The 26,717-nt window shown below is 38.3% G+C and overlaps 2 protein-coding genes across 4 annotated transcripts in view; one reads left to right on the top strand and one right to left on the bottom strand.

The window, feature by feature from the left end:
* Window positions 1–2,806: 2,806 nt before the first annotated feature.
* On the bottom strand, window positions 2,807–13,652 carry LOC133073026 (uncharacterized). Its single transcript, XM_061166532.1, has 3 exons — window positions 13,536–13,652; window positions 12,906–13,440; window positions 2,807–3,999 (listed from the first exon to the last, which is right to left on the bottom strand). Exons 1-3 carry the CDS (start codon window positions 13,650–13,652, stop codon window positions 3,491–3,493), a joined length of 1,161 nt encoding a protein of 386 aa, XP_061022515.1. The 3' UTR covers window positions 2,807–3,490.
* Window positions 12,445–26,717, top strand: part of CFTR (CF transmembrane conductance regulator) — a 192,406-nt gene continuing 178,133 nt past the window's right edge. Inside the window, exon 1 of one of the 3 annotated variants that reach the window (XM_061165292.1) lies at window positions 12,445–12,690. Coding sequence is in view for 1 of the 3 variants with exons in the window: in XM_061165291.1 (XP_061021274.1) it covers window positions 13,651–13,703 (53 nt within the window). In the remaining 2 variants the exon portion in view is untranslated. Of the gene's footprint in view, window positions 12,691–12,719; window positions 12,964–13,536; window positions 13,704–26,717 lie in introns of those variants that run through there. The other 2 variants (XM_061165293.1, XM_061165291.1) reach the window with 2 other exon arrangements.

The raw sequence follows: 26,717 nt of genomic DNA, 5'->3' as shown, positions 1-26,717 counted from the left end.
TCATCATGCACAGACCACACTTGAGTGGGGAGTTGAGCTCTGCCTCCTTAAAAGTGAAATATCTGCATAAATTATGTGAAATTCTTCTGTGCAGGAAATTGTCTATTCTCTACCATTAATTTATTCAATCATTTATTTCTGCTGCTATGGACTTGTGGATATTTATTTTATACTTGGGTTATGATTCAACTGGGTTATAATTATTTTATTACTCAACTTCTTCCAGCTTTGACCATTAGTGTGCTTCCTTTTGAAATACCCCCAATTTTATTTTTGTTTTGTTTTAGCACTTCTTTACTTTCTGGCACTACAAGATTTTCCAGGCTCATTTTAATACTTTCTGCCCCAGTCCTAAAAGGAATCCTGGTTCCTTTTATTGAGGAATAACATTTAATACCAAGATCTAGATGTTAGGGTATAAGACTGCTATTAAGGTATCATAGTTTTTAGGCTATCTCATTCAATAAAATATGTGCATGCTAACTAGTATATACAAACGTCTATGTTGTTGTTGTTGTTCAGTCGCTAAGTTGTATCTGACTCTTTGCAGCCCCATGAACTGCAGCACACCGGGCTTCCCTATCCTTCATCATCTCCTGGAGCTTGTTCAAACTCATATCCATTGAGTCAGTGATGTCATCCAATCATCTCATCCTCTGTCACCCCCTTCTCCTCCTGCCCTCAATCTTTACCAGCATCAGGGTCTTTTCCAATAAGTTGGCTCTTTGTATGAGGTGGCCAAAGTATTGGAGCTTCAGCTTCCGCATCAGTCCTTCCAGTGAATATTCAGGGTTGATTTCCTTTAGGATTTACTGGTTTGATCTCCTTGCTGTCCAAGGGACTCTCAAGAATCTTCTTCAGTGCCACAGTTTGAAAGCCTCAATTATTCAGTGCTCTGCTTTCTTTTTGGTCTAACTCTCACATCCATATAAAACTATTAGAAAAACCATAGCTTTGACTATATGGACCTTTGTCAGCAAGTGATGTCTCTCCTTTTTAATATGCTGTCTAGGTTTGTCATAGCTTTACTTCCAAGGTTTGTCATAGCTTTTCTTCCAAGGAGCAAGTGTCTTTTAATTTTGTGGCTGCAGTCACCATCCACAATGATTTTGGAGCCCAAGAAAATAAAATCTGTCATTGTTCCATTTTTTCCCCATTTGCCATGGACTAGATGCCATGATCTTAGTATTAAGCCAGTTTTTTCCCTCTCCTCTTTCACCTTCATGAAGAGTCTGTTTAGTTCCTCTTTACTTTTTGCCAGACACATCTATAAATAATTCTAAATATAACCATCTATATCTTTATTAAACTAATAATGAGTTAATATTGGTGTCTCTCTTTCTAATCAATTACCATATGGATCATTCTAATCTCTTCCCCTTGCTTATCTGTAGCTTCCCACTCTAATAGTGAGAAACCTGACTTCCGCTATCCACTATCTATTTACTTAATTGTTCATTTCCAGTATACACGTATAGTGGTTTCAAAATTGTTCATCCCTGTGGGATAAACTTTATCAACTAGAGGAGTGCTCATATAGACTCTTTTACCTTCAGTTTTAGACTCCACTACTTCCAAGTTACTTAGACACCCCACACCTCTCCTCCCCCAATTCCCTTCAGTGAGGTTGTTTCATATATCTGTAACACAGTTAGATTCTTTTGTCATATTCTGTGTTCCATCCTAGAAATCTGCTCATTCTGATCACCTAAATGATTTTTTAAATCATTGCAGTATTATAATGAATAGTTTCACTACCCTAAAAATTATTTCCCGTGCCTCAGTAATTTAACCTTCTCCTCCTCCCAAACTCCTGGCAACAAGTGATCCACATAATATCTCTATATAGTTGTACCTTTTCCAGAATGCATATATTTGGAATCAAACAGTGTGACTTTCCACACTGGCTTCTTTCACTAGCACTGAAGTTAAAATTCACCCATGCCTTTTCTTGGCTTGATAGTTCATTCTTTTTTAATTTCTGAGTAGTACTCCATTATTTGGATGTACCACAGTTTGTTTATCCAGTTGCCAATTGAAATAAACCTTGTTTACTTCAGGTTTTGGCTATTATGAATAAAATGACTACACATATTGCATGTAGATTCTGTGTGGATATGTTTTTTAATCAGTTGGATAAATACCTAGAAATGTGATTGCTAGATTGTCTAGTAATAGTATACCTAGCTTTGTAACAAACTGTCGAATAGTATTCCAAGGTGGCTGTACTATTTTGCACTCCCACCAGCAATCCTCATCAAGATACAGTATTGTCAGGTTTTTGGCTTTCAGCCACACTAGAAAGTGAGCAGCGGTATCTCCTGGTTGCTTCCATTTGCTATTCCCTAATGACAAATGAAGATGAGCATCTTTTCATATGCTTATTTGCCATCTGTATATCTTTTTTGGTGCAGTGTCTATTCAGATATTTGGCTTGTTTTTTAAATTGGGTTGTTTTCTTATTGCTGAATTTTATTTTCCCTTACTTTTGAAGGAAGTAAATAAAAAACAAAACCTGGTGAGAAGATGTACATTTTTTTTTTTCCATTCAAATTTTATTTTATTTATTTATTTTTTTTTCTTATTAGCATGTTCTGGCTATATACATTTTTTTTTTCCAGTGGGTTTTGTCATACATTGAGAAGATGTACATTAAAAGCACTATCCCATGCCCATTACATTCTTTCACGTAAAAAAAAGGAAAAAAACGTAGAAGAGCCACCTCAGCTTTCAGAGAATCACTGATGTAAGGATATGAAATTTGAGACACTCAAACACACTACTTATTGAGTTTACCTGGCTCAGATGGTAAAGTGTCTGCCTACAATGTGGGAGACCCGGGTTCGATCCCTGGGTTGGGAAGATCCCCTGGAGAAGGAAATGGCAACCCACTCCAGTACCCTTGCCTGGAAAATCCCACGGACAGAGGAGCCTGGTAGGCTACAGTCCATGGCGTCGCAAAGAGTCGGACACGACTGAGCAACTTCACTCACTTTCACTATGTCAGGCAATTTTTTACATTTTTTGCTTGTATCAATTCATTTAATTCTCACTACAACCCTGTGTAATGAAAGCTCTTGTTTCCCCCATTTTACAAATGAGGAAATCTCAGCTCCCAGTGGACAAGCTCTGAACCCCTATGCCATGGTCTCTGATAGACCACAAGCTTTAAAGTGAGATGATCTAAAGTTTATTACACAGGAAAATGAAAATACATTTTAAATTTAATCATCAGTGAACACAGAAACAGATTCCAGGAAAAAAGTCCATTTTTCTTTTATAATCCAGATTGTTACAAGCCTCAAATTTGTTTGGATTTGTGTGACAACACATTCAGGTGATTAAATCGCTATTCAGTTCACATTTTTCCCCCAGACCTCTGAATCTATTTTGCATCATTCTTTTAATCTTCACTGTCTTGAAAGTGAGCAAGATACAATGTGACCCCGTTTTGGAACAGACAAATACTTTCCAAGAGTCATTTGCTTTGTTATTCGATTGGTGTTAAGGAAAAGAATTCCTGAAGACAATTAGAATCATGACCAAATTGGGCCTTGAAAAACATAGCAGTGTAATCGCAGCGGGGCTGGCGGCGGGCTCTGAGCTGGCCAGCAGCCTGCAGCGTGGGACTGGGTGTTCCACGAGGCTTGGCTGCCCTCCAGGGAGCCGTCAGTCGCTGGGTTCCCACAGTGCCAAGCACTCGGCAGGTGCAGAAAGGTTCAAGGTTTCTGTTCCCCAGTAGTGCTGAGGGCATGCAGGTCATCTGACAGGAAACAGGAGGCGTACCCCTCAGCCCAGGCGCAAACAGAGTGGAGCTCCTGCTCTGGTTTGGGGAGAGCACTGTGTTGGCAGGGCTGTGAGAACTGCTTGCTGCTCCTCCAGGGTCTCCCTCTGCCTGGCCTCTGTGAGCAGTGGAGAGTTTGCAGGGTCCTCTGGAGAAACACGACTGAGACACTGCCATTTCGGAGGCTTCTAGTGTTGGAGTTTTTTGTTTTGACTCTTTTAAAGAAAAAAAAATACCAAATTAGAGTTTTAGAAATTATATTTGATCTTGCATTTCTACATTTAAAAAATATTGCTTTTAATCTGCAGAAAATGAAATGCTGTATACCTGTGGCACTTGCATAAGGCACATAACATTTACAGGGTTTATTTAAGAATAGTAAATTCGAATGAACTAACTGGTGGCAGAGGAAGCTGATTATGGATGAAATGTTTAAAATTACCTGATGGAAATATTTTTTGGCTACTCCGGGCATCTTTGTAACTATATCATAAAACCGGGAATGAGGGAACGACACAGGCCTGGGGTAGGAGCAAAACAAAGGTTGCCGAAGAAGAATTAGGGAATTGCTGTGATTTTGCAGAATCCAGAATAAATGAAAGAGAGACATGGACACTGGTCATTTCCTCTTGGCTCAGGCAACTAATGCTTTGTTTTGTCAGTTTAAGTAACAACCCTTTGAAACCCTTTGAAAGTTGCAGGAGAATTCTACAACTTTTCCCCCTTCCTGGCATAAAGCTGAAACACTATAGGCTTTCCAAAATCATTTGAGCAATGGAGTCAGAAAGTCACTCTAGTTTACAGTACACGTTTCTTCCTTCACCCCTCAACTGTCCAAGAACCCCAGGGTTTATGTCATTCAAAGCGGGTCATTTCTGTTTCCAAAGACAGAGAGATGGAGAGTATGGGGGACGTGACCAGTACACTGTCACCTGCCCCACCTCATTTCCTGCTGCAGCAGCCGCTGCCACCTAACACTGTGTTACTAGTCCAAGAGGTCCTCCCACAGGGTCTGATGCATCCTGGTGCACCGCTGCAATCATCACCCTGTCGGAATAGGTCTCTGCTCAGGTCACGGCGATTCCCAGAGGAAGATGAAGCTCACTCCCTGGCCTTGGTCTTGGAGGATAGGGCATTACAATTGGATTTCCAACATTTCTCCAGTAGTTGCCAAGACCCGCCCAGCAACCTATGATGGGCAGGAAAAGACAACCTTCCAGTTTCAGCTGTGAAGTGACCTGTCTCCCACCCAGAAGAAGATATTGACATTGAACTTTTCCTTTCATAGTGTGTCTGGGTCTCCATGGGAACCATTTGTGCCATATTTGAGCATTTCAACTGGGGTCATCTTGATTCATGAAATAGATTCTAACTATGCCGAATCTCAAACGAAAAAGGAAAAGATTTTGTTCTCACCTTTCTCTCCATGGATACCTACTTAGTTTATAATCCTCTAATGAAGAGACCACTTAACAGATTCTGAAGAAATGAAGATAAAGAAGAAACAGGTTCTTTGTAATAAGCCCCTGTTTTCACCTAAACAGAGAAGCAAGTGGATAAATTATAAAAAAACAACTCCCGGTAAACAAACAAAACCGTCTGTATAGTCCAGTTACACACAGAGCACCATGATTAAATGCTCTGGAACCAAACCACTAGGTTTGTTCAAATTCGAGCTCTATTTCTTGAATTTGGGCATGGCCTTTAACCTTCTGTACCTCAATTTCTTCATATGGGGAATGGAACACAGTGAAAATAAAATATACCAATTTTATAGGATTTTTCCAAGATGCATCATATTATTTATGCAGCAAGCAAGTATATACAACATATACATTTTTTCTTGTAAAACAGGATCATGGTAAACTTAATTTGTTATTATAAAAATTTCAATTACCTTTAGGTAAAACTTTGTGACTGTCAAATTTGTTTAGATGAAAATTCTGATATATATTTGTCAATTTGATATGTATTAGTTAGCATGATATACACTTTATTGTGAAATGCTGGACTGGATGAATCACAAGCTGGAACCAAGATTGCTGGGAGAAATATCAAAAACCTTGGACATGTAGATGATACTACTCTAATGGCAGAAAGCAAAGAGGAACTAACGAGTCTCTTGATGAGGGTGAAAGAGGAGAGTGAAAAATCTGGCTTAAAACTCAACATTCAGAAAACTAAGATCATGGCATCTTGTCCCATCACTTCTTGGCAAATAAAAGGGGAAGAAGTTAGCAGTGTCACTGTTAGCAATGACAGGTTTTATTTTCTTGGGCTCCAAAATCACTGAGGACAGGGAAATAACCTGTAACCAGGGAAATAAAAAGATGCTTGCTCCTTGGAAGGAAGGCTATGACAAACCTAGAGACTGCATTAAAAGGCAGAGATATCACTTTGCTGACAGAGGTCCATATAGTGAAAGCTATGGTTTTTCCAAGAGTTATGTACGAATGTGAGAGTTGTACCATAAAGAAGGCTGAGCACCAAAGAACTTATGCTTTTGAATCATGGTGCTGAAGAAGACTATTGAGAGTCTCTTGGATTGCAAGGAGATCAAACTAGCTAATCCTAAAGGAAATCAACCCTGAATATGCATTGGAAGGACTGATGCTGAAGCTGAAGCTCCAATACTTTAGATACCTCATGCAAAGAGCTGATTCATTAGAAAAAACCCTGATGCTGGGAAAGATTGAGGGCAGGAGGAGAAGAAGGGGGCAACAGAAAATGAGATGGTTGGATAGCATCATTGGCACCATGGACATGAGTTTGAATAAACTCTTGGAGATAGTGAAGGACAGAGAAGCCTGGCATGCTGCAGTTCATGGGGTCACAGAGGTCAGACACAACTGAGAGACTGAATAACAACAACACTTTATTCCAGAAAGGATTTAGATGATTTTCATATACATCACTAAATGTAATTTTTGAGCAATAAGACTTCCAAAGTGTTTTGCATCATTTCATCAGTGCTGCCTCTCCAGAGGTTTTGAAGTAAGGAGGTTCCAGTCACTCTAGGAGATACAGGGATGCAGGCTAAGGGATGCAGGCTACAGAGGCCAGTGAGCCAGAGTCACTGAATTAGGTATTGGTTGCCCTTTTGACCATACAGATTAATCACCATAGTTTAACCAATCAAATTGAACTTGTGGATCAATAAGTAGCTATCATGGTGTCTTAAACAACAAGATCTCATAGACTCTGTCTATATAGGGTAAATTAAAATGAAACAGAAAGTAAACTCTGAACCTGGGATTCTTCTATTTTAGTTTCCCAGGCTAAACAGCCTTCCTTGAGTAACTTATGTTGTGTCCTAACTCATGTTGTGTCCTTGAGTAACTCATGTGACCTCATGTTGTGTCCTTGGCTTTAATTATGAATTGGTATAAGAGTGAGTGAGTGACAGTTGCTCAGTCGTGTCCGACTCTTTGTGACCCCATGGACTGGAGCCCACCAGGCTCCTCTGTCCATGGAATTCTCCAGGCAAGAGTACTGGAGTGGGTTGCCATTTCCTTCTCCAAATTGGTATAAGAAATGACCATCAAATAGATATTTTGGAAAAAATTATGGCTGAAAATAATGACCATGATGTCATTCAGTAATAATTCTGTGAGCCTTTGAATGACAAACTCTTCCAAGACCGGGTTGGAGGGAGGAATTTTTTCACCCAGGTAAACTTGGATGTCGACTTTTGTCAAATATCAGACTATAAGAATAAATAACCTTTTAGGCTTTGACAGCCAATATATTCAGAATTGCTTTTAGTTCCCAGATACAATAACAAATTCCCACCTACCCTCTCTTCTAATTTTTCTATTTCAAACATTCTCTTGATTTACATATTTTAATTATAAACTATCTATTGTGGGGGAAATAGTTACAAATAAGTAAATAATCTACTGTTCTACTTACTGTGCTCTATTGCCTTTCTAAATGAAACTCTTTTATGTAGTACATAGATTGGCATAGACTTCATCTGAAGAAAATTTTTCTTAGGGTTCAAATATACTAAACCACAGTTTTAATTCTACAGAGAACATCTGGCTTTCATCAGGGAAATCATTGATGGATATCATCAATGAAAATTTAATCTGGTGTTATAAATTCTCTTGTTTCTAAAAAAGCTTCAGCAGGAAAAATGTAAAAGCACCTAAAAAAGTAATAAAAAATAATGATTTTTTTTTATAAAAATCAACTTTAGAAAATCCCAGATTCATTGGCTTTCACATTCATGACAAAGTTATATTTTGAATATTGTTCATAATTGTTCCAGTTCATTAGTGGTATTAATAAGCTCCTGCTTTGTACAGATTGAGGATCCTTAAGGCTTCGCGTTGGATAAGGAAATAGCAAACTACTCCAGGATTCTTGCCTGGAGAATCCCATGGACAGAGGAGCCTGGCAGGCTACAGTCCATTGGGTCGCAAAGAGTCAGCTATGACTGAGTGACACACACACAAGGCTTCCCGTAAAAGTACGAGGAAGTACTTTTAAGTTACAGAAGAGCCTTCAGGGTGCCAGACTCCAGCTGGATACAATTGTTAAGAATATACCACTAGTGATGAGCTGAAAATGAGAGGGACTGAAAAATTGAGCTTTCAGATGTCATTTCAGTGCAAAAGGAGTAAGAATGGTTCCACAATATAAAAACAGAGTTCCGCCTCTAAATCAAAATTAGCTTACAATTGGAAGGGTATCGCAATTTCCTGCTTTTATCTAATCTGAATATAAGCAAATAACTTCAGAGGGAATGAGAGAACCCAAGAGTTCCTGGGAATTCTGAAAGCCTTTAGGCTATTCTGTTTTTTGTCGCAGTCTATTATGCAGTGCTACACTGATTTCTGATATCACACTAGTGATATATAACTTTATAATAACTGTAGAGTTTATAGACTCCTTATAAGGTTCTAGGCCCTTTATGTCTATTGTATGCATCCCCTTCAATTAATTTCATCCAGTGACTCTCAGTGGGGGTAATTTTGCCCCCCAGAGAGTATTGAGCAATCTCTGGAGACACTTTTGGTTGTCACAACTTGGGGGAAGGGTAGATATTGGCATCTAAGGTGTAGAAGAAGCTAGAGATGCTGCTAACCCTCCTGCAATGTACAGGACAGTCCCCCACATCAAAGAGTTATTCAGTCCCAAATGTCAATAGATGGTAGAAAGACCATCACTGAAGACGTTCAACAACCTTTGGAGGTAGGTATTATTAACCTCAGTTTCAGAAAAGGGAACTGAGACACAGAAAGGTTAAGTAACTTACCCAAGGCCACACAGCTAAGAAAGCAGTGGTACCAAGATTGAAAAACTAGCTCTTTATTGCCTCAACGTCCAAACTCTTTCCACTACACTCTGTTGCTCTCTCTTCAGGGAATTTTGATGACCATGTATAGATTCAGAGTTTTGGAGGGTGGAGATCCTTTTTAATTCCATATCCCTGCCTTAGCACTGAGTGCTTGCTTGCTGAGAGATTAATGGCAATGATTCATCTCTTGACCATCTTCAGATTTCCCCTTTAGAATGACATTTCAACTATTAGGTCAGTAACCCCCAGAGGAAATTGTTTGATTGTACACAGTATTACTAAATAAGAGATGAGTTGAAAGGAAAACAGAAGACACAATTCGTGTGTCCAAGGAGGTTGTGGGGAAGAAAGGTTATGTATGGATATAAACAGAAGTATTGGTGCATGTGTGTTTATAAACATGATTTTCAGAACCAAACAGAACGTTAGAAGTGGTAACAAATAAATGATAATCTGGCTTAGTCATGTACCAAGACACCTCTCTCTGGGTCTGAAACATCTTTGTGAGATTCAGTGTGTGTTGGCATCACTTCCTGAGGGGCGCAGGAAGAGCCTCAGCTGCTTACTCTTCTAGGTTAGATACATTTATAAGCAGAGCCAGTCTATGCCTGGGAAGCTGACAAGACTTTGCCCCTCTCTTGTTTTGCGACTTTGGCCTTACTCCTACTTTTCCAGGTTGTAGTGCACTCACAGTCATGCTCTGCTTATCACTATTAAAGCCTGTTCTCAGGGAAGAATCTGAGGAACATACTCAAATTAAATTGAACATAATGGATAACTATAGTGCACTTTCACTCTGGTGATACCTAATGATGAAACTTCAGCCATCATGGGATGGCAGAGTGAATAATGTAGAATAGGAACACGAGAGGAAGGGTATCTCATGAACTTTCGTATCTTGAGATCATTTAAGGAAGCACATGGCACACTGCTGAACACATAGTAGGTACTACATAAATGTTGACTTCCTTTCCTTCTCCTTCTTGTCTTCTTGCTTCTTTTTAATAGACCTTGAAAATGATACTGCACTATTATGCCCATGTTCACAGCATTTTTCACAATAGCTAAGACCCATCCATCAAAAAATGAATGGATAAGCCAAATGTGACATATATGTACAATGCCATATTATTCAGCCTTAAAAAGGAAAGAAATCCTGGACCATGCTACAACATGGAAAAACCTTGAGGACATTATGCTAAGTGAAATAAGCCAGCCACAAAAAGACAAATACTATATGATTCCACTTATATGAAGTACTTAGAGTCAAAATCATAAAAATAAGAAAGTATACTGGTGGTTGCTAGAGCAGGGGGGAAGGGAGGATGGGAGTTATTGTGTAATGGGTATAGAGTTTCAGTTTCACAAGATAAAAAGGATTACTGTGATGGCGGTGGCTGTTGCACAACAACGTGAATGTGTGACCGAACTGTATGTACACTTAAGAATGGTTCAAGATAGCAAATTTTATGCTATATGTATTTTACAGTAAAGAAACCATACAAATGACCACCTAATCTTCTCTACCGAAGATCAGTTCTGCTTAAAACGTCAGGAAATTCTGTGGGGAAAGTATATGTAGTGGTTACATGCTTGGTCTCAGAGAGTAGTTGGTTTAGGTTGAAATCTCAGTTTTCTGTTACTATTTACTGTGAAACTTGCTTGGGAAAATTTCTAAACTTTTTGTACCCCAGTTTCTTCGCCTATAATATATAGATAATGACAAATGTAATATCTCATGAAGGTGTTATAAGGATTAAAAAAGGCAAAGCATTCTGTGTGTTTAGCATGGCACCTTATGTATATGGTAAGTGCTTAACAAATGTAAGCTGTTATAACAATAAATACAATTTTGTGAGCTGATATTTGAGCAGCTTGGAGACAAGAGCTTCACTGTTTCTTACTACCAATTCTTGATATCTCAAAGACACAATTAGGGAATTCAGTCATGACCTTCAGCCATATTTGAACAATTCCCTGGTGGATAAATCTACATTCCCACATTAGGTATATACCTGGATGCAAGCCTTAAAAGTCATGTCTCAAAAAAAAAAAAAAGTCATGTCTCAGTTAATTCATTTGTTCATGTCAGCTAACCATGCTAATGTTCTGAACAATGGTGATGTCTTACCTTTGCCAAGAACAAATTTGGGAGGTAAGCTTTTATGATAAATATCTAGGGTCTTCCGATGTACATGTGTGTACACATACTTAAAATGGAATATTATAGTTAGATGTCATTTATTAAAAGTGTGTAACTTCAGTAGCTCCTTGGTTTTCAGCTTTTTGCTTTCTTGTCTCATTCTTGAACAGGTCTAGCAATTATGACTGCATGAAACTAACGAGAAGAAAGACTGGTTACACCAGTGTAAGTGATAGTATATAAATACACGAGGGATGATTCGATTAGAAGCAGTATTACCCACTGATAGGAGTGACGGTTTGAAAGCAGACATGAGTTCAAATGTTAGCTCTACCATTACAGGCATTTACTTCTCTTTTCTTTCTATTTCCTCTACTGAAAATTGGGAAGAATAACACCTATTTACATGGTTGCGGTAAGATTTCCATGAGATGATGTCTAGCAAACAGTAAGAAATCAAGAAATAGTAAGTTATTTATTCTTTCTAGAGGAATGAGATTGACAAATATTTGGGGTCTCTGAGTCATATTACTTGGTCAGCTTCTATGATCTTATTTGGAATTTAATTCTTAATCTTTTTATTGTCACTTGTTCTTTGAGAACAAAGAGGAACTGACTACCGCTTCATTTCAAAATGTGTGTATTACATTTGATGGGTTACATTAGCAGTTATAAAGCAAACAGTAGAGTGGGAGGTGGGGAAGTGGATGAAGTGAGTTCAATCACATACCTGGGAAAAGTCAATAATGAAGGCAGAGCCTGAATTTCTATGCCATACTGAAGAGAGGAAAACACAGGTGCAGGATATGAAGCAGGGATTATGAATTAGGAATTACTTTCTCCTGGTGTTTATGCAGTTTGCCTATCTCTTTGGTGTTATTTTATCTACTGTTAAAATTTAGGATAACAAAATTTAAATGTTTATAAAACCACTTTAAGATTTAAAACATGGTGACATGGAAATGCAAAGGGGAGCCATAAAGACCGGATGAACCCATTTATTAATTTAAATACGTGTTCCTGTCTGTTAGTAAGAAGTGCACAATTTCATTTGTACTGTATCTGGGTGACCACAAATCAGCGATAACCAATTCATAAGTAAATGCCCTTGCTTTAGGTGTAGAGGCATTAACTGTAATCAGACCAAAATTTTCACTTCCATTTGAATTTTTCAATTTAAACTCGGTGTGCCCTTGCTTTTACACAACAGGATTCAGGAATTAAAGGGTTGGCTCTTTAAAAGCCATCAAACAGGCACACGGTCCACGAAGCAAAAACTCGGGGAAGTTCGTGCGCCCACACCTGGGAAAGCTGAGATGCCCTTCAAGAGTTGAAGATGGCGTTTCCACGAGTCAGGTCAGAGTTAACGCTCTACCTTCGCTTCAAAGACTGGATTCCTCTCAGTGTATTAGTCATGATGTTTTGCTGACCGAGAGTTGGAACTCTGGATGAGGGCGGGTGAGTTTACATTCTGTCCGCTCGTCATCCTCATAATTGCTAACACGCACAAAAGACTTCTTAAAAAACGCAAACTGGACTGAAAAAATTTAGGGCAGACAAGGAGCAAATCCTGGGCGGGTAGTGGACAAAGCGGTAATTCCTCTCACCTTCTTATAGGAATTGCCTCCACCTGTAGTAAGTACGTCTCTTAAGGGACCACACTTGGCACTCACCTAAGCCTGAGACTAACAAGCTTGGTTCTTCCCTCTGACTCGCCAAGGAAGCGCTAAGGTGAACACAGCTGCCGCTGTCGCGGAACCGTCCGGCTCTCTGAGGCTGCCTTTTGATAACCGGAGGGACAGATTTTCGTTCCCCTTTCAAAATGCACCTTGCAAACGCAACACGAACGCGGCTAGGATCTCGGGAAAAGGGAGGAGGCAGACGGCTCGGGAGAGTTGGCCTCGGCGTGCCGCGGGTTCGGCGGAGCCCGGCGCGCAGGAGGCGCCCCGGGGCACTGCCTGCTGCTCCTGCCGGCGGCTCCCTCTGTCCTCGCGCGGCCGAGTCTGGCCCTGGAGAGCGGCCGCGACGGTGTCCCCCACCTGCGGGCCGGGCTCGGCCGGATGGTAGGGACGCCGACCTGGAAGGAGCGCGCGCGCGAGGGAGGGAGGCGTGGGGAAAGCGAGCGAGGGAAGGAGGCAAGAAGTAAGGAGCGGTCGGGGTGGAGAAAGCCGCTAGAGCGGATTTGAGGCCCGGCCGGGCAGCGCCCAGCTTTTAACCTGGGCAGTGGAGGCGGGGGAAAGGAGCGAAAGGGAAGGGGAGGTGTGTGCGGCAGGGGTGGGTGGGGGGAGTTGGAAGCAAGTGACATCACAGCAGGTCAGAGAAAAAGGGGCGAGCGGCAGGCAGAGAAGAGTAGGGCTTTTGGCACTAGGAGCTCTTGCCCGGCCTGCCCCGGCAGGGACCTCGGTGCCCCCAGAGACCATGCAGAGGTCGCCTCTGGAAAAGGCCAGCGTCGTCTCCAAACTTTTTTTCAGGTGAGAGGGTGTCCAGTTGAGGTTTGGAAGCACACGTGCCCAGGAAAGAGGAGGACGCGTGTATGGGTTGGGTTTTGGGAAAAGAGGATTAGTTTTTTTTTTTTTTTTTTCAAAAGGTGCCTTATCATTCATTGTTATGGAGGAGAAGGAGGATTTTGTGGAATATGATAGAAAGCATTTGGAAGAGATAATAAACTGAAGCTCATTGTTTGAATAGAGCCTTAGCTTAACACTGAAGTTTTAACTACTTGCAACTGAAAATCATCCACTTAAGGCCCAAATGTGCTGCTGTGCAATTGTTTTCTTGGATTTTTCTCAGAAATTTGTGAATTATAAACTTGTTAGTAACAAATACTTAAGTTTGGCCCCTATTTTCCCTCCTCTTCATGCCTTGGGAACTTAGAAATCTTGGTTCACCTACAGATGCCATGCCTGCATGTAATAGGTGCTCAGTTGACTGAATTTTGAACGTTTTTAGGGGAGAAGTATAAAGTGAGTAGTATGTACTTAAAGTTTTTATTGTTATGATACCAAATATATCTAACAAGTATTTGCCACAATTCCATTATTCTTTCTTTTAAGAATGAGAGCAAATCTTTTGAAATACCTTTTTAAAAAAAAAAATCAGTTCTACAAGCTATAAATTTTAAAAGAGGGGTCAGAATTACCATGGAAATGTGAAACCTTGGGAATAGATACTGAAGTTAAACCCACTGACATTTAATCAATTGTCCTCTTAGCATACTTTGCCTGTGATGAGCCGTAAAACACAAGTGCATCTTGTGAACTTCATCTAATGAGAATTTAAAAGTTCAGAGTCTTAGGCAAAGTGTAATTAGATGTAGCATTTCATATTTGAAGTGCTCTTTGGGTACTGTATCTACTTTATCCCTGTTATATTTGTATGAGTAGGTATATTCATATCTCATGGACTATTACTTAATTCATAAGTAGCCAATGAATCAGCATACTTAGGTATCAGAAAAGCCAAATACATAATAAATATGCCTGTATGTGTATGTGGGGAAGGAACTTGGCTTTCACATCTTTTTAATATTTTATTCTCTGAATGGGCAGCAAGTGCTGAACTCAGGTGCTAAGGAGAGGGCGTAGGCCACTGAAGAAGAGCTCCTCCCTGTGGATGGGAGAGAAGGACTTTACTCTTTGGATCTGCCTTTGGGGTTGGTGTTTTCAGCAGCTTTTGTTATGTTACTCCATCTACACTAGTGGGACTATCTGTTGATCTGTTTTCCTGTTATTTACAAAATCAGAATGTTAATTGGCAAAAATTGTAGCTATTTTAGTAGAGCACTTTGAAGAACCTAAAAGCCATTCTGTCTAAAAAATGCAGTTTAAAAAAATCAGTTTTCAGAAGAATGCATACCTCATGGCTATGTCTAAGTTCTAAGGAACTTTAAATTAGCTCATTGTTGATTTAAGTTAGATCATTGTTGGTCTATCAAAGTATTTTCTGTTTTTAAAACAGATCACCCTATACAGCTTAGTTTTAAAAATGCTCTCAGGTGGATTTGTTAAAAAGTAAATATTATAAAGGCTACTAAATTTGTTAAAAGAATATCCTGTTCTTCAAACTACTTTATAATAAGTTGCTCTAAGAATAGGTATATTTGAAAAAGTTTAGGTCCTACTATTTATAGGAACTGACAATCACCTAAAGCACCAGTGATTATAAACTTCCTTCTGGGTTGTTATTCTGGAAGGGCAAGAAACTTGTTTTCTGTGTTGGATTATACAATACTGGAAGGCTTTGGATTCAATTTTTTTTTTTCATTTATATCCCCAACCTGCTACTTAGTAGCTCTGTGACCAGAGGCAAGTCCCTTAACATCTCTGTTTTGTGTGACTTGACCTTGAAAACTTGGAGACTCATAGGACTGATGTCTTAAGTGTGTGAAAGTCCCTTAGTCTTGTCTGACTCTTTGCTACCCAATGGGCTGTAGCCCGCCAGGCTTCTCTGTCCATAGAATTCTCCCGACAAGAATATTGGAGTGGGTAGCTGTTCCCTTCTCCAGGGGATCTTCCCAACCCAGGAACTGAACCCAGGTCTCCTGCATTGCAGGTGGATTCTTAACAATCCAAGTCACCAGGGAAGCTTAATTTATTAGGAAAATGCATGTAAAGTAGTTAGCCTAGTAAATGTTTACTGCTGTTATTACTCTCATTAATTACCATATTTTTACATTCTTTACTTTGTACCTTGTTTATATAAATATTCAATTCATCTTTGTTGAAATAAGTTTATGACAATCCACCTGCATATGCAATGAATGGTCTAGATTAGAATTTAGATAAAATCTCATCTAACATGGCCCTACCAGATATACAGGAAAAAAAGTCATATGCTTGTGTAATATGTTGTTAAATGTCTTAGAATTTAACTTTTTGAGTATGATCTAGTCAGTTTCAGAGTCATAAAAGAGTACAGCTGTTATAGGCTGGGTTATAGGTTATATTAAGTATCTCTTTTATTGTCTGGATTTTGTTATTGGAAAGACTAATAAAGTTTAGGAAAAATTTAAATACTTTTCTTAATTTTGCTTGAGTTTTACATCAAGTATGAAATTTGAAAGACACCTGAAGTGTCATAAAATGCATAAAATAATAATAATGTTACAATATCAGTATTATAAACATAATCCAAAAGAGAATTTCACTGCAAAAATTCAAATTATTTGTATCTTGGAGACCAAGTTACATTAACATAAAGCTTTTATGAAATATAAGGTTTTTTAAACTAGAGGTGATAATATTTGCCTAGAATTTATAATTTATATACCAGTGCAATTGATTTACAAATGTTTTCCAAGAGAGATTATGTTTTTCATTTTTGAGCAATTTGTCAAGTTTACACTTTCTAGCAGTTTGTTATTCTGTCCCTTCTCCTATGCCCTGATTTTCCCATATTCTCTTTAGATGTTATTGTGTATCAAGCCATGCGTCAAATGACACAACTTGAATTTTGATCGTGGTTTTCACACCAGAAGTCTAGATCTACACTTGAGGAATATACCCGCAGAATCCATGTATACAATGCCCCAAATTTCTTACAAGACTGGGTTTAGGGACCCCAATAAATTCCACAGATGAGTCTCAAATAAGACCAAAAAGTAAACAATGTTAGACTCAAAAAAGTATAAAGATGTTTAATCATAGTTTGTTAACAGTCAAGGGCTACTTAAGTTTAGGTATTATTCAAAAAATGTATTGCAGACTTTAAAGACATTTCTTAACGAAGAGAAACATAAGTGCTTTGAGCAACAGAAGATGATTATAATAAATATGTAATCAAAGACCCATAAAGATAACAGTTTTGAAGAGGATCACACCTATTTGCTTATATGAGTTACAGTATATGTTGAAAAAAATCCATCACAATGACTTTATATTTACTTTCTTCAAGGCAAGAGGAAAGCTGAAATTATGGCAGGATCATCAGTATTTTTTCAGTTCGTCAGGGGAATTTATAGAAATTTTGCCAAAGGAGACTAGATGTCCACTCAAACAAGGGCCTGTTCCTGTCCTAATCAATACGCATATAGTATCTCAGGTTTGCCTCTCAGACAAGGCTTAGACTATCCAAATGTAAAGAAACAGCTGCGTGAAACAGAAGGCCGATATGAGATGCACAATTCATATTGAGATGGATAGCTGCTAAGGGACACTTAATACCACAAGTTCATTTGGTCAATCAGTGGGCAAGCACCATCCAGTGAAGACAGCCCAGGGTTCCTATACATTCTCTTGACTTTGTCTCTTGTAGGAATACCACTTGGGGACAGGGGCCCCTCCTTCTTGAACAGTGTTGCCTGAACACTGACAAATGTTGTCTCCTTAGACTAGTCCCTTAAAATTCCTTTCTTTCCTTCTGTGTTTTGCTAATCATGTTCTTATGATACAGGTTTTTAACTTGGGATATGTGTCAGTTTTGATTGATTCAACTCTCAAGAGTTCTTGAAGTACTTCTTTTGCATGATATTACTAAAATTGTATATGTTTTATTATATAAAATGTATGTTTATATATGTGTCTGTGTGTGTATATATATATATATAATTCATTTTGCAAGTTTAAAAAATTCATCCTTGCTTATAAAGTGTATTCCAATAGTTTTTATATGTTAGTTCAAATTATTACTTACTTAACTCTCTGGGAAAACTCATAACACATAACATACAGTGTAACTGTAATTTTCTATTCCTTGTTAAAGTGAGAAGTGGAATCAGTTTTCTTAACTGCTTCATCAATATTTTATGTTTGATGTGACAGTCAAAATATCCTCTAGAGACAGCTGATGCACTGGGGAAATCATGGTTTTTCCCTTGTGTTTCATAGGAAGAAGTAGAACTTAGTGTGATAATATTCAATGCATAAATGTTAAAACTTGTTTAAAAAGGCCCTTAAATAATCCTGACATAAAATGTGTTGTTATTGTCAGTGTCACTTCACAGGAACCTGTAATTTCAGTGATAGAGCTACAATATAAATATAGGATTGCAAAACCATCAGGGAAGGGTGTTAATCATTTAGCATGCAGCTGTGTGTTGTTCGGCAAAACTTTAAAAACACCTCTGACTCAGTAGCAATTTTGGCAATTTTGATTCCACTGATTCCAGACGCATCTTTGTAGGGCTCTTCCCTGGAGCAAAATCCCTGCTATGCAATGAGATCAAGAAGGGAAAACAGATTATGATAGATGTCTGGTTGTTTGGGGACCCAGACTGAAGGCTTACTTTATAAATATGTTAAGTGGGTTATCACAAAGCAAAACATTACTATTTCAGGTGCTTCTCTTCAGTTCCTAAGATTTTATGTTGTGGCTGTTTGAAAGTAAAATTAGACTTACAAAGTGGCTTTGCTATTGAGCCTGAGAGTTTAGGCTTCTTGTAGCAAGAAAACTAGAAATTCAATTAACTTGTTTGATGTAAAGAATGAATATATTCTTACAGGGTCCTGAACTATCTGTTTTCACTGCTGTATCCAAGTTACAAGACTTGTCTTGTTTGCTATTCTTTCTGCAGCTCTGATAGCTTATTACTATCTTTTAACATCAATGACTGTTTCATATTGTAAAGTCCTGGATGTCATGGCCTTCTATGACTTGTTTAGTAGAGTATTCAGAACATTCCAAGACTCCTGCATGCAGTGGTTCAGTAAATATTTGTGATGATGATAATTCCATGGTGATCTGTGGAGACTTACAGATATTGTAGGTTGCTGACATTCAACAGTCCTGTAATGGAACATTATTCTGAAAAAAAAAATGTCAAAGCAAAGCCAGCAGAACCCTGAACAGATTTTTTTAAATACTTAGACTAGCTAATCTATGAAATATTTATCTCTTTGTAACCAAGCCTTTGCCTTGTGTGAAGACCTGCTTGTTAATACCTTGTTAATGGGATCAAGAAATAGATTTGAACATTTTTGCTAAGTCCTTGTGGTTAGGATTCTTAGCTCTCAAACTGGACAGCTGGGCTCTGTTATAATCAGAGAATTCTCCCTTCGGTTGCTTCAGAGGACTGAGTCAGAGCAATACTTTCTCTATAGGTTATGATTCAAGTCGGCTTGGAGGATGCCTTATTTCATGAATTCACCACCTTTTGTATTCTCTGCGAGGCAGTATGAATGTTGAGGTGGACAAGGAAGAAACTGGTGCTGTCTTCATTGAATGAGTTTTCTCAAAGCCAGATTTTCAATGGCTTAGAGCAGCTGTCCCCTGGACGTTCAATCCAGTCTTAGACTGGTTAAGGAAGCCTTGCTGCAGGAGTGACTAAGTTGACACCTAAATGAGATCATCCAGATAAAAAGGGTTGGGATGGGTCAGGAAAAATGTGAAAACTGAGCATTAGACTATGTGTAAGACTGACAGTAAGATTTAGCACGGCACCTTCAAAGGAGTCAAAGAAGCTCCCTGTAACAGGAGTCTAAGATGTGTGATAGAGGTTTGTGGGAGTTGGGTCTGAAACTGTGGCAAGGGCCAGATCCAAGGGGCTTGGTGAGCTTTGTCTGGGCTTTATCATATTGGAAGTGAAAAACTGTGGATTTCAAGCAGGAAAGTGACATGTCCAGTTCAAAGCTGTTGCAAGTTTGCAAAAGAAATCAATTGGGATAGAGAAAAAGAGATGGATTTGAAAGACATTAGGAGGTAAAATCAATGGGTTTGGCAATTGGTTAGATGTGGAAAGTGGAGGAGAAGAATCAAGGATACTGCCTAGATTTGCTGTCTTGGGTAGCTGTGGGCGATGGTGCTGCTTGCTGAGTGAGGAGATGCAGTTGGAGGAGGCAACTCAGAGTGGAGGTGAAGGTCTAGGCAGATTCTCAGCTTTCTCTTGAAGGTAAAAAAGGAAACGATGCATTTGGCTCAAGGCCAGGTAGTCTGAATGTGTGAAAACATTGAAGTGATTTAGAGCTCTAGGTAAGAGATATTTGGATATCTGAGATGACAGTAAGCATTGTAAATATTTCCTTCACATTGTTCAGTGAAGTCCAGGGAAGAATTTCAAGTGCCCACTTTTTTGGCTTCATTGTGATCTGGAGTCACCTGAGACTGTGTCAGAAACAAGCAGTTGTATACTTGGGACAGCACCAGTTAAATTCTACTTAGAATTCTCCCACTACCTTACCTTACAAAGCCACCCACGGATATACGAAGTGCCCTCACCTCACCCTAACTGCACACCTTTATTTATTTACTTATTTTTTAACTGCACACCTTTAAACAGTGGTTTTTACACAGCTGATTTCTGTGATCATAGACATTTAAGAAGGTATAAAAATCTGGGACTTCAGGTATTGTCTGCATTGATTGAGTAAATAAGAGCACACCTACTATCATGAACTAGTTTTTTTGGTGTGTTAAAGACAAACAGTTTTCTGGAATGTAATCTGAAAAAATATAACTAAAAAAAGGTAATGCACTGATCATTACTCAAAAAAAGTATTTCAAAATTACAGAAATAGATAATGTAGAATGTGAAAGCCCATGGCTAATACTGTGGCTCCAATATATATTTCAAAGTCTAATTTGAGGCACAATAACATTATGACATTTTATTAACCTGTAAAAAAAAAAAAAGATTCTCATATGATTATGTGCCATTGTTTTATGTTAAAATTTTGAGCTGTTAAAGCACACAGCTTTCTTTCTTAGTGTTGTCTACAGAGGTACAGCTGCCTTCTACCTAACTTCACACCCAGTCCCAGCACCTAGTGAAGTTCTTAACTGAAGTTGATAGCTGCAAAAGGGATCTAAGAGTTTTTCATCTATTACCAGCCAGACCATTCTGTGAAAATTAGGTTTAATAGGCAAAATCCTAGAGGTGCTGACAGCTGGGTTTCCAGAAGATTCAAGGCCAGACACTGAAGCCCAGTATTGGTTATGGGAGAAACAAGAAAATGAAGCCACTGCTGACCGGAATTAGCAATCCTTGTTCTAGAGCCAGCATACTGGAGAAACTTTATAGTAAGTGTTCTTTGCGTATTTTATTTAAGCATCTCTATAAACTCTGGAAAATAGAGCAACAACAACAAAGCTGTACTTTTCTCCAGCCAAAATCTATTGTTATATTTTCAATCAGGGATTGGCAAACTTTTTTTGTAAAGGGCCAGATAGCATATACATATTTTCAATGTTGTGGGCTACATGGTCTCTGCCATTGTGGGAAAGCAGCCACAGACAGGATGCAAACAAATGGTCATAGCTGTGTTCCAATAGAACTTTATGGAGTCTGAAATTTGAGTTTCATATAATTTTCTCACATCATAAAATATTTTTCTTTAAAAAATTCTTTTGCAATAAGCTTCAAAATTTACAGCTTTAAACTTACTTAGTTTAAAATAAAGATCTAGAAAAAAATGTCGAGACTCATTTGTAATTAACATTAGTGTACTCAATAACTGAGTAATTTAAAAAGTGAAAAATTTAGACATGCAAAATGGACTTCTCAGAAGAGAGAAATAGTAGTTTAACATTAGATATTATTAGATAATTTCTCAGAATAGTTTTGTCATGTAGGAACCTAGTGACCATTACTTCTTTACTTCTCTTTCTCTTATGTTTTTTATGATGTGTCCTTTAATGTATAGGCTCTACCTTATTCATCTTTTGGTACCCAGCACCTGTCTGACTCCCTGAATAGTAGGTTCTTTAAAATATACTTGTTGAATGGGTAAACCTTGACTAATTCAGTTTATTGTGCTTCTAAAATTTACTTTTTGATGGAAATGTAAAAATTGACCTATAAATATGAAATTTAAAAAAACTTCCCATTTGGATTTTCAGAAGATAAAATGTCTAAATTTTTTGATTTAGAAAATTACTAAATAAGGATCAGCTCACATAATAAACTTTTCTAAAGTCAACAACATAATTCCTTGACAGCAAGACTTGTGTGATGTATTTAAAAAATACTTCCTATGAAATGTAAATATAAGATCATAACATTTAGAAATGTGTATTGGATTTGGTCTTTGAACACAGTTTTTGGCTCCATTGAGGTGTTAACTTGTAACTTGGCAGCCTTTTTGAGCTCTCGTACAAGATTGTGCTGATTCAGTAGTTTCTGTTTCTGCCAAGGGTAAGGACATAACTCTTGTCTTTCCTGAGTCACAGTCTGTCACTCCAGCCGCCCTTAATGCTGAGTACAGTCTGATTCAGATTCTGGGATTAGTAGACATGTATGTAATTATAAAAAAAAGCAAGGAGCCACCAAATCTGCTGTTAATGAAACTTTGATCAAAGATTAGTTTTTCAGTTGAGAAAGAAGTCTAGCTAGAAACAGGATTAAGAAATTATTTAGGTAAATACTTATGCTCGTAAAATTAGAACCCTTTCATAAATATCAGTACTTTCCATAGCTTTAGATAAGTGTGTCTCAAATTGCCAGTCACCTGTTCAAAAACATATTAAGATCTATCTATCTATAAATAATATATTTTACATTAAATATGCAGTTTCCTAGGTACCACTCCATACCAACTATATCCAGAATCTTCAGGAGAGGTCAACTATAGTTTTTTTTTTCCATTTCAGGTGATTCTTTTTGTGTACTAAAACCCAAGTCTTTAAAAAATCAATCTTAAAGTGGGTTTAAATGACTGAACTAGTGCTTATTAACCTTAATGAAAACTACAGGTTTGAGGACGAAAAATAGGATTCTGCTACATAATTATGAAATGTGGGATATGGAGGTGATTCCATCTTTTCCCAGCTCCACTAAACTTCTCTAAAATGTAAAAAAAAATTTTTTTTATATTGAAGTATAGTTGATTTACAGTGTTGTACCAGTCTTTGCTATATGGCAAAGTTATACATATATACATTCTTTATTTTTATATTATTTTCCACTACTGTTCATCACAGGATTTGAGTGTAGTTCCCTGTGCTACACATTAAGACCTTGCTGTTTATCCATTCTAAATGTCATAGTTTGCATCTACCAACTCCAAACTCCCAGTTAGTCCCTCTCCCTCCCTTCTTCCTCTTGGCAACCACAAGTCTGTTCTCTTTGAGTCTGTTTCTGTTTTGTAGTTAGGTGTATTTGTGTCATATTTTAGATTCCACATATAAGTGATATGGTATCTGTCTTTTTCTTTCTGACTTACCTTACTTAGTATGATAATCTTTAGTTGCATCCTAACATTCTTCTTTTGTAATCTTAGGGTCCAAGGAGGAGAATTTTGAAAGTTCACATTTTTTCGGAAGTTAACAAGAGATATCATTCAACTTGGTGCAGAATTCAAAGTTTTCTCTTAAATAATTCTTAAAATCTTTAAATTTTGCCACTGGTTTACTAAGTACTTTGTGCCAGAAATTATATGTATTATCTCAATGAAATATTCAAACAGTGTTAAAAATATGTAGTTTATAAAGATTAAAGTGTTTTATAAAAGGTCACCTAGCTAGTTACTGTGAAGTCAAGCCATGAACTTAGATCTCTAGAACTCTGCTTTTAACTAGCAGAGTATATTTGTTGTTATTGTTGTTTTGTCACTAAGTCATGTCTGACTCTTTTGTGACCAGTATTTTATACTATCCAAAAATCTCGAATGAAATTATTAAATTATATCATTTCACTTAGTTTGTTTTCTTAATTTTCTTTTCTCTGAAATTTATTTCTATACATACATTATAAATAATATTATTTAAATAAGGCATTAGACTCAGTTCTTGGAAGCATGCCCTCTCATTGTGTTTTGCAGAGGTCTATGTGACAAGCTACTTGAGGAGGATAGAGATGAAGAGAGGAGGGAAGGGTATTGTTGCAGGTTAATGAGGTTTTTAAAATTCTAAATGTCCAGTTGAAGAGTGAAAGATGTGGTCAGCCAAAATCATGTCAGTAGCCAACTGTTGTTCCACGGAAACAGCTCAGTTTTATAAAATTGACCCAGACTGTACTTTTTATCTTGATTTGTTCCATGTAAGTACTAATCATTCACTAATCATCTCACTTCATCATTTTCATGTTCCAAATCTAGCTTCCTGTCTTCTTCCACTGTGTCAAACCTAGGCTTTCTGCTGAGTTTTTGTATCTACTCTTCTTACCTTACCAACTTAACCCCCTCTGCTGAGTTCCAGCTTCAATTACTTCAGTGTTCCTCTCACCACCACCCACTCTCTTTGGTGTCCTGCTCTCATCACCAATCCCTGCTTGTCCATCATTCCTGTCATATCTTTCTTTATGTTTCCTCTTGTTCTATTTCCTGGGGCTGAAGGAATAGGCAGAGTCACCTGTCAGGTGGTTCTTCAACTTGATATTTGACACTTAGTATATATAAACCTTGGAGTTTTCTAGTGCAGTGGGAAATTTCTTTTATAGTTTTTTTTCTAAATACATTTTATCAGTGAATCCAGACTTCAAATGCACTCTTCCATGAAGTTGCAGTGTATGCAAATAAAAGTGACAATAAGAGACAGTAAGTCCTCCATAAATACAAAGATATAGTTAACCTCCTGTGCCCAAATAAGGGCTGAAATGATTATGTAACATTTGCATGCTCTTTTCTTAGTCATGTACACTTAATGATTTTCACATTATACTTCTGAAACTGAGATGCCTCTTGTAACTGATGTCAAAAGAAACCTGTCAGCCATCAGTCCTAGAAATAACTTGTAGTTATTAACTTAGCAATCATGGAAGATAGAGCTGGCTCATTAGAAAAGACCCTGATGCTGGGAAAGAATGAAGGCAAGAGGAGAAGGGGCGGCCGAGGATGAGATGATTAGATGGTATCACTGACTTCAGTGGACATGAATTTAAGGAAACTCTGAGAGATAGTGAAGGACAGTCCAGCCTGGTGTGCTGTAGTCCATGGGGTTGCAAAGAGTCAGACACGACTTAATGACTGAACAACAACATCTGTAACCTTAGCTGATTATTTGCATTGCTTGTACCCCACAAGGTTGAGTTTGAACTTAAATTTAGTTTCTTGCTTGAAATTTCTTGAGAAAGATTTCTCGGTGATCTGATTTTAAAAGAACAGTTAATATTTAGTCTGAAGTTTGTCTGGCATACCAAGGACAGTAATTAAAGAAGAAGTTGCCCAAGCTCAGCCCATCACTGTATTTCAAAATCATACTGCCTGCGGGCTTCCTAGATGGCTCTGGTTAATGAATCTGCCTGCAGTGCAGGAGGTGCAGACAGATGTGAGTTCAGTCCCCGGGTCAGGAAAATCCCCTGGAGGAGGGCATGGCAACCCCCTCCAGTGTTCCTGCCTGGAGAATTCCATGGGCAGAGGAGCCTGGTGGGCCCCAGTCCACAAGGTCGCAGAAAGTCAGACATGACTGAAACGACTGAACACACACACATCCTGCTGGTGAAGGTGTTGTGAATGCAGTTGTCACTGTGACTGGATTCATAACTTGAAACAGTCAAGAGATGGGCTGTAACTGAGCTTGGCTCACATGTGTCTGCAGTGATATGCTCACTGATGCAGTGTGAATATACCCAGTGACAGACTGTAACATGTTTAAATAGGTTCAAAGAGATGTCAGGGGAAGCTTTCCTATAAAGTGGACACTAAATTGAATTAGTCTTGAACTCCAGGATGATGACTGGATGGATCCAGTGTGATAAAATTTTCATATAACACATTTGGGAATGTGTGATGTTTTCTGTTCATATTTTTAAAATAATAGAACATAGTTTAAAATATTGACATTTCAAACCAAAAGTTAGTGAACTTCAGGCAGTATCACAGACAAACACTAGGTGTTGGGGTCCATTGTTTGAAAACAACGGAAATGGTTTTTCCCTCATATTGGTTGTCATCGACGACCTTCCCTTGAGTCCTCCTTTCACCTATCCTATGCTCTTAGGAAATGATCTCACATTTTACTTTTTCTCTGTCTTTACTGTCAGCACTTAGTAGCAGTATATAAGGGGAGAAACAAGGACTTTGGAGTCAAGGAGAACCTGCTGGAATCCTTGCTCTGTGACTTAACCGTCTCACCATCATACTCTTTTAAGCCAGTGTATTAGTTTGCTATGGTTGCTCTAACAAAGTACCCAAAACTGAGTGGCTTTGACAACAGAAATGCTGTGTCTCACAGTTGTGAAGGCTAGATGTCTGATACCAAGTTGTCAGCATGTGTGGTTTCCTCTAGGGCTGTGAGAGACTCTCTCTCATTCTCTCCCCAGCTTCTGGTGATTTGCTGGCACGCTCTGACTTGTAGATCCCTCACTTTGATCTCTGCCTTCATCTTCACATGGCGTTCTCCCTGAGTGCCTGTCTCTGTGTTCACATTTCCTTTTTATTTCTAGGGACACCAGTCATATAGGGTTAGGGCCCACTCTAATGAACTCATTTTAACGTGTTCACCTCTGTAAAGGTCACATTATGAGGTACTGGGGGTTAGGATTCAACTCTTAATAGTAACAGTCTTCAGGAGCAGAAAGAGATACAGAAGCAACCTGAAGCTGTAAAGTATAATACATGTAAAGGGTTATATTATAAAATTTTTCATCTGTGGTGGAACACAAGTAACATAGGGACAGT

The sequence above is a fragment of the Dama dama genome, chromosome 18 (assembly GCF_033118175.1).
Source record: "Dama dama isolate Ldn47 chromosome 18, ASM3311817v1, whole genome shotgun sequence".
In the NCBI taxonomy this organism is placed as follows: domain Eukaryota; kingdom Metazoa; phylum Chordata; class Mammalia; order Artiodactyla; family Cervidae; genus Dama; species Dama dama.
The sequence above is the reverse complement of the archived record's forward strand: the minus strand, read 5'-3'. Positions and strand labels throughout refer to the sequence as shown.

Coding starts and splice junctions, on each gene's coding strand:
- LOC133073026 (XM_061166532.1), bottom strand. CDS start 13,652: ATGGTCTCTGGGGGCACCGAGGTCCCTGCCGGGGCAGGCCGGGCAAGA. Junction 13,441..13,535: donor TTTCTCTGACCTGCTGTGAT/GTCACTTGCTTC, acceptor CCAGGTTAAAAG/CTGGGCGCTGCCCGGCCGGG. Junction 4,000..12,905: donor CTTGTTAGTCTCAGGCTTAG/GTGAGTGCCAAG, acceptor TTTCTTTAAAAG/AGTCAAAACAAAAAACTCCA.